Source organism: Culex pipiens, chromosome 2 (genome assembly GCF_016801865.2).
Source record: "Culex pipiens pallens isolate TS chromosome 2, TS_CPP_V2, whole genome shotgun sequence".
Taxonomy (NCBI): domain Eukaryota; kingdom Metazoa; phylum Arthropoda; class Insecta; order Diptera; family Culicidae; genus Culex; species Culex pipiens.
In genome coordinates, this window is record NC_068938.1 from 194,622,706 (window position 1) to 194,634,980 (window position 12,275).

Here is a 12,275-nt window from a genome sequence, read left to right on the forward strand (position 1 = left end):
TTTTTTAAGAAGCAAACAAACAATTTTAAAACAATTTCAAGTGCTAAAGAATTTTCTAATTAAAAAAATAAAGACAAAAAAGTACAACTTGTAAATTTTTGATTCTTGAATTTTCCAATTTTTGAATTTTGAACGTCACGAATAACGATTTTTTTTTTAATTTTTAGATGCAATTTTTGGAGGCAACAAAGGATTTTAAAATTTAGGCGTCTAAGATATTTTTAATTTTTAAATTTTTTGAGACAAACGAAGACCGAAGAAGACGAAGAAGAAATTGAATCCTAACATTTCTGAATGATTTTTTTTTTATTTTTAGAGTTACGAATTGTGTGTGTGTTTTTTAAGGGTCAAGAATAAAAAAATAGATTTTAAGACTTTTGGAATTTTCAATTTCAAAGCTTTTGGGTATCGAACATTAAAATATTTGTTTTTTTATTCTAAATTTTTGAATGTTTGTTTTTAAATTTAAGGGTTTACGTTTTTTTAAATGTTGGGGACAAACAAAGACCAAAAAAATTATATCTTGAAATGTTTTAAATGTTTTATCTCAATTTTTAATTTTTAAAGGTACGAATTGAGATTTTCTATCTACATTTTTAGGAACAAACAATGACAAAGTAGATTTGAAGACTTTTAGAAATTTTTTTTTTTAATTCCGAATTTTTGAAGCCAATCAAAAGATTCAATGACAAAGACAATAAAATTAAAAAAAATCTATTGTATTTTACATCTCACAGCTTTTGATTGTTTTGAATTTTACGATATTTTGTTTTTTTTTTTTTGGAGACAGTCAAACAATTTTAAAATTTAAGATTTTAAGAATTTTGAATAATTTAAGTTTTTTTTAAACTTATTAGTTCAGAGTAAAAAAATGTTTTTTTCATTTTTAAAAGATTTCGGAACTAAACAAAACAAAGAATTTTAAAAAAATATGGTTTAAAAACCTTTAGATTTTTGTTTTTTCGTCTTTTTGTTCGGAAAATATCAAACATTGCTCTTGAGCACTAACTTGGATGGTCAAAAAGTGAACCTTCATCATAATTTTACATACTTACCCAGACCACTTATCCAACCTGTAAAATTAGGCAAGGGAAATTTCTTTCTTTCAGCACGACAATCTTCCCGCGAAAATATAACAACCGCACATTTTATCAGGATAGTACCAATCTCTTCTCCAACGAGACGAGCAATTTTACTTCTTGCGCAATTGTATTTGGATAACGGTGTACACCTAACTAAAGCGTAATCATAGTATAATAAGATTAATTAATAAAAAGTAGTAACTAAACGTAAGATACTCACTACCTTTCATTAAGCAGCGAATGAAAACTGGACCGCCGTCACATTTTGAAATAAATAATTGAAGCAAAGATAAATTCGTGTAACTTAAATTTTGCGTAGTAAAGTGTTTTCTATTGTTCTCTCTTCTTGCTTTTTTTTTGTTTGTTTGTTTGTTTGTTTGTAGCCAATCACAGATCACAGAGTGTGTGTGGAACAGTGCGCGCGGGTTTGTTGAGTAAGAAAGAGATTAAAAAACTAAATGATTGAAATCGCCTCGGTGTAAGGTTTTGCGTCAAGGTTTCTTTTTTCGATTATAGTTTTATTACTTCAGCGCTTTTTTGAATGTGTGTGTTTGAGTGTTAGTGTGAGTTTCTGTTTGTGTTTTGTTGTATTCTGTTACTTAGCTTTAATTATTACAAGAGGGATTCGTCCTACAACTAGCTCAGTTCTGCTGCTTTCATTCTTCAATATCTGGCAAACGTTCCTCGCGCTTTTTCTCGTTTCTCAGCAGTGTGTGTGTGTGTGGGTGTGTTTGTAAAGGAATGAAAAAATGTACAAGCTTAGTTTACGACCACAAGCTGCGCGGGGCTCTCGGCAAGCTCTCACACACTAAAAAGTAGTAGTTTTGTTTGCACTTATTATCAACTATATTCACAGGGCTCTGGATTTGTTTAGCCAACAAATCCAAGTGAGTTTTCCGAAGGGAGTTTTACAAACAATATAAAACGACACAAACGAAAACGACAACACTTTAGACAAAATTACGTGAGTCTTTGCGCAGGCTTTTCCCTTCCCCTTCTCTCTCTAGCTCTATCGTATGACGCAGGACACGCACAGCTTCGAAGCACCCATGCAATCGTCGTGGCAGAAGGCCCCACACTGCTGACAGATGACCATCGCGTTCAGCGAGCACGAACATTGATTCTGTTGATGATTCTGCTGCTGTTGCTGCTGATGATGATGATTGTTGTGATTACTGCTATTGTTATTGCTGCTACTGCTACTGCTAATGCTGCTACTGTTGCTGTTACTGTTACTACTGGTGGCGCCCGGAGGAAGCGGAGAGGGAGCGGCGGACGAGGACGACGCCGGGGACGCGGCCATCGGGTGGGGGGCTCCGTTGGCGTGGCTGGCGGTGCTGCTGTCCAGGATGTGGGCTGCGGTGGTGGTGGCGGCGCCGGCGCCACCGGCGACCGTTGTCGTGTCGATGCCAATGTCGCCGTACGAGATTACTGGAAGAAAAGATTTTATTCAAATAAAATCATGTTTTGAACATTTCATAGCAGCGTTGCTCAGATGGCACGCCGACGAATTTTATTGTTGGAGACGACCGTGTTTTTTTAGATTTTGCGAAAAGTAGGTTAACAATTTCAAATAAATCAGATTAAGCTTTTGACTGAACAAGAACTTTCCACTTAGAATTCTCTTAGCGGCACCAAACTAGCTTTTGCGACGAAAATAAAAGTAATTTGAAATATTTCGCGAAAAACGTGGTATAAATATAATCAAGCTGTGAGTATGTGTGGTCCAATCTTCTTCCCCGCTGGCCGGCTGCGAAATTATGAGAAAGTACAGATTTTGGAATGTGCTGATAAAGCTTAAATCAGCCCCGGAACCTCGCGGACAAATTCCGAGGTCATTGCATTAGGCATGGTTTGGCTCAACAAAAACATATGACAAAAACCAAACAAAATAACGTAATTTGACTAATCGAAAAAAAAACTAATAATATTATAAATAATTGTATAAAAGGGTTTGTTAATCATAAGGTTTATATGGGACTTCGAATAACCGAATAATAAATCAAACAAAATTTCGATTTTCGAGTCGAGTTCTTCGATCCCATTTTTTAGTCAAATTTAAATGAATGCTTGCTTATTAAATTACAAAATGCTTTTTTTCAATATTTATCCCTACCATTTTTGCCGCCATCTTGGATTTAAAAAATCTAATTTTAAAGTATTTTATAGGTCAAAAATAAGACAACAACAAAAAATATAGCGATTATCCGAAGCAGAATTTTGGTCTGTATGCCTATGAAAGTCGAGTACGGAGCTCGGAAGGAACGCGGTCAAGAAAAGTTTCGCAATCTTTTCGAAGCTCCCCTCAAGAAAAGTTGACAGCTCGGTTTGCGCGCGTGAGTTTGTGTTCCTAAATTATAAAATTAATATATATTAGAATTCTAAACAAAGAAAAAAAAAACAAATTTAATTATAAAACTCACAAATATTAAAATTTCAAAATTCGAATATTCTAAAATTTAACAAAATTAAAAAATCGCAAATTTAAATAAATACAAAACGTTGAAAATTTATAAATACTTAAGTTTTACAATTAAGAAATTTAGACAAAAGCCATAAAAAAATCTTAAATTTTGTACTTTAAAATTGTAAAAACTGAAAACATTTTTTTTTTAAACTAGTCTGCATTTGATTATCCAAAACCTCGATAATTGGAAAATTCGATGCTCCAAATTCTGTAGGTTTTTAGCTGAAAAAATAATATATTTTTGTTTATGTAATGGAATTCAAGTTCAGTAAACACAAATTAATAAATTCGACCAGTTGGCTGGCTGCCTGAGGTCATCTCCACGGATGGGGTGCAAGTCAAATTTGAACAAATTTGCAACCTTGAAAAAATCTCAGTTTTTTCCACCGCTAGATAGCACAATTAGCTACAGAAACAAGCAATTTAACTTTTCAAAATTAAAAATTAAAAAAATAAATAAATGAAAAATATAATTTTGAAAATCTAGAAATGGAATAATAAAAAATCCCATTTTTTTACATTTAAGAATTTGTTTTTTAATATTTTTTATTTGTTCAATTATTTTAAGAGCTTTTATTGTTAGATTTTTTAAAATTATTTTTGTGATTTCTATTTTTAATTTTCGATTTAATTTTATGACATGGCAGCAAAACGGGTAGCACAGCTAAATCCCGCTTAACTAGGAGCAGGTGGGCTTAACGTCGGGTGCAAATAGGGTCCTAAAATCAAGCTTTAATTTGAGATATTATTGTTCACAACGATAAAGCTTATTTTTCTGAGTACAATGATTCTTTGTACGACCAAAAAGAGAAAAAAAATGAATTTTAAATCATTTAAAAAAAAATCTTTGCGGCCGTTCTTGACAGAAAAGTTTCTACTTGACAGCTTGGGGAGCGTTCTTTTATTACGTAACGCAGTTTGGGGGGGGGGGGGGGGTTGGGAGGGTGGAGGGGTTGTCGGTGTCAGTTACGAAATGTTCCGAAAATTGGAGGAGGGTATGACGAGATCGCTCAAAATCCCAAATTTTGCGTTACGTAATGAAAGAACGCTCCCTTGTTCCAAGTAGACCATAGTTGATCCATGAAAATTATTTTTTAGCATTAAAATGAAAAAAAAAAAGTGACCAGAAATGGTTTTTAATCGTGTTTTCTAATGTTGTACATAAAAATTGACTTAGGGCTTTAGGACCCTATTTGATTTGCTTGATATTACAGTAAACAGAAAATTAGAGTATTTTTGGCGTCATATTTTTGATTAAAGACAATTCAAAGACCCAAATGTTATTTTATTTTGAAATGCTGTTGTATTTAAAAAAAATTATTTATTCAATATTTCAATTTTTGTTTTCGGATTTATTTTGACTTTTTAAATTTTGTTATTTTAAATTTAAAATTTCATATTTTCTATTTAGGAATTTTGGAATCTTAGTTTTCTTTTGCCTTTCTTAAGGAGCTATTACACTATGGCAAACAAGCGAGCAAACTCTCACTTTTTCGCGTTTGACAATATAAATATTCCAAAGTTCAAGAAACATAAAAAAAAAAATAAAAATGAAGGGATTTGTAAAATCAAATACATGTTGTAGTAGATTGGCCCAAAATTTCCTTTCTGGATATTCGAGCCACGATATTTTTTATTTTTCTAGAAATTTGGGTCTCTCCCGAAAAATCTGACATTAAAAAATGTTTTAAAGTTATCTAATTTTTTGAAATCTAAGATGGCAGCATTTCAAAATTTTATAAATACATTAAATTTCTAAATGTATGGATTTAGTTTAACTTTTTGAAATTTTTGACCTGACAAATTTTTATATGATGTGAATATAAGAGTTTAAAAGTTCCAGAATTTTATAGTTTAAGATTGAATTTTGAAATTTTGAAAATATTTTTTATAATTTTCTAGGTTTTTTTTTCAATTTTTGAATTCTTGAATAAATGATTTTTTTAACCGAACTGTCAACTGCGCAAATTTCCTTGGCCGCGTTCCTTCCAAATATCGTACTTAGCTTTAGGGCAAGTACGCAGCTCCAAAGGAAAGGGGTCAAGAAACAGCCTTACGAACAGCAGAACAAAGAAGAAGGAGCTATTTCTTGGGGCTTTTCTTCACCCTCTCTGGCTTGCTTTCGGTGCCGCTGCCGCCCATTTGAAATTTTCCTAGACCGATTTATTTACCAAGTGCGCACACTGCTTTAAGAAAAAAGAGAAAATTAGCTTTTTTTCTAAAAATTACTCTCGCTCAGCTCAAAGCTTATCTTGAAGACATTTATGAGAAAATTTTGCAATTTTCTAAAGAAGGTTGCAATAAAATTTATTGAAAATATCTTATCTAAAATTTCAAACGCTCGCCATTCACTCACCATGCGTGGTGGGACCCCTCCGGGTCACCGCTTGGATCCCGGGATTGGGTCCTACAATCTGCTGATTAAGTTGCTGAGGCGGGTGATGAATTATTTGCACTTGTTGTTGTTGCTGGGGCTGCTGGAACTGCTGCTGCTGTTGAGAATCGGGAAGGGAGACAGGTGTATCAATATCTACCGAAGCTGGCCGTCCACGACCCGCTAGCGTTATTGGGACACCGGTTACTGAATTAACCTGCTGCTGGTTATTTTTTTTAATGATATTTTGTGTATGTGGATTAGTGTTATGATGTCGCGCGATTTGAATTTTATTTTTTGAAGAGTTGAAATGAACGTGAGTGTGAATTTTTGATTTGTGTTAGTAAATGCCGGAGAGAAAAAAGAGCAAAGAAAGAGAGACACCATTTCAGCAAAATTCGAGCGACCACCAAGTTCCGCCTTACCTGGTTCTGCGTCGGTGGAGCACTGGCCGCCCGCGGCGTTACAATATCACCGATGTGAGTCCGCTGCACCAGCACGTACTTGCCGCCAAAGTTGGCCCCGACTGGGCCGGCCGTCGAGACGGCTATCGTTCCGGTGGCGTTGGTGCCCGATCCCGAAACGCTGATGATCTGGGCGTGTTGGAGCTCCGCCGCGGCCTCGGCCGCCGTCATTATCCGTTGCTGGACGACGGGTTGCGGCTGCTGGGTTTGTTGCGGTTGAAATTGCTGTTGTTGTTGCTGCTGCTGCTGCTGGGAGGTGGAGATAATACTAATGGTGCCCGGGTTGGACTGGCCGGCGGTGGTGTACACGTGCCGGACCACGATGGACGACGGTTGCCGGCCGACGGTGGAGATTATCCGCTTGGGGTTGACCAGTCGGGGACCGACCTGAAGAAGAGGACATTGAGTAAATGCTGAGTGTTTTACAAAAGTAACTCTTCAACTCACCTTATTCCCCACGATGGCCCCTCCAAAGCTGGTCGGCTCATCCTTACCACTTCCGGCGCCGCCGCCACCAGCACCGCTGCTACTGCTCCCGTTGCTATTGCTACTGTTGCTCGAGTTCGAGTTGGAACTGGCCAGGAACGCCTGCGGTGGCTTCAGTTGAGCCCGCAACTGATGCCGATTCGGGCTGTTCTGGATGACTGCCTGGCAGATTTGGTAGCTCCGCTCCAGGTTGACCGCCCCGGGCGGTAACCTCGTGCTGCTTGTCCTTCCCCCACGTCGACTTCCTCCGGGACCTACCGGCGCGGATGCGCCGGGAATGTTGGCAGAGGCCGCCGCGGTAGCGGCAATAGCCGGAACCGTCCCGCTGCCCGTGATCTCAACGCGCGTCTTGCGCGGCGTCGGTCCAATGACCACGTTCGCCCCGACCGTGGCCGCCGCCTGTTGGGCCTGCTGATTGGCCAGTGCTTGCGCTTGCGCCTGGGCTTGAGCTTGAGCTTGAGCCTGCGCTGCTTGCTGTTGTTGTTGCTGCTGCTGAACCTGCTGCAATTGCTGAACACTGTTGATGATGGCTGCGTTCTGGCCGCGAATCAGCTGGTTCGTAACGAACTTTTGCTGGAATCGCTGCTGGGACTGGGTTTGCTGGGGTTGAACCTGCAGCTGGGCACGTTGCAGCGGAAGTCGTGGCCGTTGCGGCTGCAAACTCGAACTGGACATGATGATCTTCTGCAGCTGTATCGGCTTTTGCAGGGTGGCCGTTACGGTACCGCCAGCACCACCCGCTCCACCCGCTTGATGCTGCAAGATTTGACCAGACGGACCGCTCGTCACCGTGATCGGAATCTTGTTGCCGATCTGCCTCGTAATGATGAACTTGGGCTGCTGTTGCTGCTGCTGCGACTGACCTCCCCCGTCCATTTCCAGCTTGATGTGCTGCGGGACCTGCTGAAGAAGCTGCTGCTGGTGCTGGTGTTGCTGCAGCAGCTGCTGGGTGTGATTCGTCGCGGCGGCCGTACTGCCGTAATTCCCCGCCACGCTTTCGATGACCCGCGTCAGGTTGTCGCTGCCGGACGTCACCACGTGCACCTTCTGGCCGTCGTCGCCCTCGATCTTGATGCGCGTGATGAGCTGACCGGTGGCGGGCCGGCCGTGCACCATTCCGGTGACGGTCGATTCCGGCTTGATGATGGCGCGGACGTCCTTAGCCTGCCGGAGGGAAAGATGGCGTGTTAGTACAGATTAACTTCTATACTTGTTGCATGGTGTCGACTCCAATTATAATTTAAACATTATCGATTTCTCAAGATGACTACAAATCTTGTTTCAGAAACATTTTTTAAAAAAGGGTCATTCCAGGTCAACTGAGTGCACTTTTGGACTCGACCTTCACCGATTTGGACCAAACTTGGAGGGAACGACTTCTACAGGTTGCATTTTATAGAAAATTGTCCAAAGAATTCGATAAAAATAAAATTTTAACCCTTAAATGCCCAATAATATTATATTTTAACGTTTTAAGCATTGAAAATTAGTTTTGACCAATTCCTTATGTTTTTATTTGTTTTATTTTATCACCATCGTGTTCCCCAGACAATTTTACATAATAATCAATGTTGACCTCAAACTAAAATGAACTATTGGCGAGATACAGCGATTTTACTGAAAAGTATGATTTTGCGCTGCAGTCTGTCCTATGAATTCAAATCCGAAATAAGTTTCTCACATAAAAAAACCGAACTATGCAGAATTCATCCCTTTTTGTTGAAAAGTACACCATGTACTTCCGAGTGCTGTGCAAAATCATACTTTTTTCAGTAAAATCGCTGTATCTCGCCAATAGTTCAATTTAGCTTGAGGTCTACATTGATTATTATGTAAAATTGTCCAGGGAACACGATAGTCATAAAATAAATCAAATAAAAATATAAGGAAAAGGTCAAAACTCAATTTAAATTCTATAAACTTTAAAATATAATATTAGTGGGCACTTAAGGGTTAAAATTTTGTTTTTATAGAATTCCTTGGACAACTTGCTATAAAATGCAACCTGTAGAAAGTCTTTTGCTCAAGTATTTGCAAAGTTATGATTCAAAGAAAAAAAAAACCTTTTTTTAGAAAATCGTCAAAAAATAGGGCGGTGCCAAAAATAGAGGGATTGCCCAATCAGCACCAAACTTGGGATTTCTGTTAACTATCGATAGATGAACGTTCCCTCCGAGTTTGGTCCAAATCGGTGAAAGTCGAGTCTAAAAGTGTACTCAGTTGAGATGGAATGACGCAAAAACTAAATTTTTCTTCTTCAAAATAATTTAGATGCGTGAACTGCCGTTCTACGCATAATTGTCCCATGTTCAAAAAAGGACAACTGAGAAAAACGCGATTGAAATTTTTAGATCGATTTCTGTGTTTCTACGCATAATTGTCCCGTGGGTCCCTATTCGCCCTATATGTCCCTAATCACCCCGGTTAACATTTTATCACCCTTATTTATAATCCTCTTGCAGGTAAACAGGTAAACAAGATAAAATGCTTCGTAAAACTCATTATTTCGTGATAGAAAATACTTGGCGGGACAATTATGCTTAGAAGTTCAACGATGGGACAAACAGACTTGGTGTTGTTTTTAATGATTTTCTGAACAAAGCACTAGATTTTATTTGTTTTTCTGAAAGTATATGAAAAACTAAACTTAAAAATGATAAAAAGTCAGAATCGTCAAAAAATGACATGGGACAATTATGCGTAGAACGGCAGTGAAGCTCAACCAAAATATTTATACTATTTTCATACATAAACATAAACTTTCAAATTTTCCGAATTCTACTATTTTTTACTTTTTACGAATAGCCAATTTTTAAAATTTTGAGTAATTTTCTGAGATTTTGGCCATCTGGTTTTTTTTTTATTTTTCAATCTGGCTGAACTTTTTAGGTGCACACCTCCAAAAGTAAAAAAAAAGCAATTTTGCATTATCATTTTGTGTATAGCACTTTCCACACAAATTTTACTGCTGTCCATACAAAAATGGTATGTGAAAATTCAAGAATCTGAATCTTTTGAAGAAATGTTTTGATCGTTTTGGTGTCATCAGCACCAAAACAAAAATGTTCACGAAACATTTTGTTTCTGATTTCCAACATCACTTGTTTAAAAATTCCTTTATATGTTTACGATACATAAAAGCCATCTTTTGCGAAATTTTTAGATTCTACTAAAAAAATTTGGTAAATTTTTTATCAATGGGAAAGTAATTTTGCTAAAAAAAAATAAAAAAGATAAAAATAAGTACTTCATTTATATGTAAAACCAAATTTGCAATCAAAAAGAACTTCAGTAAAATTACGAAAAAGTGCACCGTTTACAAGTTATTGCAATTTTCTCAGGTTTTCGAAAATTTGTTTTTATCAAACTATTTTGGAAAATTCAAAAACTTCGACCTGTTTTTTTTCAAAAAAAGGTAGTTAAAATCTCAAAAAACAGTGCTCTTTATCAAAATTTCCTTAAGTTAAAATTTTGATTCGGGAAGGTGTCCTCCACTTTTGGGGCAATGACTGTCAATGATGGTTCTGAATTCAGGGTCCAGAAATAGTAAATTGAAATAAAAAAAAATAATCACGATTTTTAAAATGCTTCTACAACACAAAAAAAAACATTTTTTGATTGAAACATGCTGAATCAAGATTAGAATGTTTTTTCTAAAACAAACATGGCCGCCAAATGGCTGATCGGGAATAATGCCTTTCAGAACCTTAAGCCCTTTTTGATTGCAAATTTGGTTTTACATTGAAATGAAGTGTTTTTTATATCTTTTTTAAAATTTTAAGTGCTTTCTGAAAATTTCTCAAAAGGTGTATCGTAAACATATAAAAACAAGGTTTTTTTTGGGAACAAATAGTGATGTTAAAAATCAGCAAGCAAGTATTTTTTGATTGCAAATTTGATTTTACTCTAAAAAATGAAGTAAAAAAAGAGATGATGATTAAGAGATGGCATTTTATGTCCCCTGCCTGACATATCATCAAATAAAAAAAGGTATTTAGGAAATAAATTTCAAGTAATAAAAACATTTTTTTATGGACAGCTGTCAAATTTGTATAGAAAATCATATGGGAAACCGATGATCCGAAATTGCTTCTTTGGAAACTCGGAAGGCACTCAAAAAATTCAGCCGGTTTGAAAAATACATAAAAATATGTTTAATTAGGCACATTTAAAAGACATTTTCTCTTTTAACATTTTAAACTGTTTGACTTTTATATTTAAAAAAAATATATAATAATAGGATATTTGTCCCAAATTTGGGCTTAGTAGGCCTGTTTTGGGTCTAACAAACTTCACCAAATCTGGCAGGAATCTTGAGAGCGATACGTGCTATCATTATCTTTATTTTTGGTGGGTAAGAATAATTCACTTTTTCACTCTTCACTTATTTCTTGGCAAATTGCGAGTTGCCCATTAGGTCCAAAATATTCACCACTTTTGCTTACCGCTTTTTGACACTCAGCTTTTCAAATGCCATGGATGACGGTACGTCAAAAATATTCGCCACATGCTTCGAGATTTCAACCAATCAGAAGGTAGGTCGAAAATAGGAACATTGAAGGTGGATCCTTGGAGCAATAGACCCAAAATAGGGACAAAAAATGTTTTAGTTTTTCACAGTGTTGGTATTCTCGCGCTCTCGCGAGAAAAAATCCTCTCTCTCGAGTTCTCGCCGCCGAATTAAAAGTGCGCTCGACTTAGTAGGCCCAAAATAGGGACAAATACCCTATTAAATATTGCTTTGTTTTTTTTTTTCATTTTTGAGTAATTGAAAAAAATCAAAAATATACATATTTCAATTTCTGAGTAAGCCTGGCACAAATTTTATTTAAAATGTTTGCATCGGCCTAATTGAATTTTCAGCTTTACAATTTTAAAATTCTCGAGACTTTATTCGTAGAGCTTAACCTAAACTTTTCAAATATTACTTGTTGATTTTCTTAGTTGAGGACGTTCAAACGTTCGTTTTATTTTTTCAAATTTCACATATTTTTTTAAATTAGGCCAATGTAAATTTTAACTCAAGTTTTTGTCAAAATTTCAAAATTTTCCTTAAATATCAAGGAAAAAACCGGACCCATTTACGTGGTTCGCTTGACATACAATTACATCATAACATTATTTGTTATTGCAATATCAAGGCATGTTATTTTCTGAACATTTTTTTTTTCTTCTATTTTTGGACCTGTAATTTTCAGGCCTGCGAAGCCGGGTTTGATTCGACTCCAACTCTGACGCCGGGCCCTGACAAATACCCAACTCTACAGTTTTGGTTATTTTAACAACTTTTTCGACCATTTCAGCAACTTATTGATGTTATTATCACCTCCTTTGGATAACTTTAGATTATCCATTTCTTTGAAAAGATTACGAAACCATCCACAAATGACGCAACATTTTAT

The 12,275-nt window shown here is 36.5% G+C and overlaps 1 protein-coding gene across 10 annotated transcripts in view; it reads right to left on the reverse strand.

Moving 5' to 3' along the window:
- Positions 1-1,146: 1,146 nt before the first annotated feature.
- LOC120424725 (polycomb protein Asx) overlaps positions 1,147-12,275 on the reverse strand; it is a 41,121-nt gene continuing 29,992 nt past the window's right edge. For 7 of the 10 annotated variants that reach the window (XM_052707105.1, XM_039588914.2, XM_039588910.2 and 4 more), the window contains 4 exons: positions 6,835-8,037; positions 6,349-6,774; positions 5,906-6,146; positions 1,147-2,513 (listed from right to left, as the gene is read on the reverse strand). In XM_052707105.1, the coding sequence (XP_052563065.1) occupies positions 2,092-2,513; positions 5,906-6,146; positions 6,349-6,774; positions 6,835-8,037 (2,292 nt within the window). In that variant the 3' untranslated portion in view covers positions 1,147-2,091. Of the gene's footprint in view, positions 2,514-5,905; positions 6,147-6,348; positions 6,775-6,834; positions 8,038-12,275 lie in introns of those variants that run through there. The other 3 variants (XM_039588917.2, XM_039588908.2, XM_039588919.2) reach the window with 3 other exon arrangements.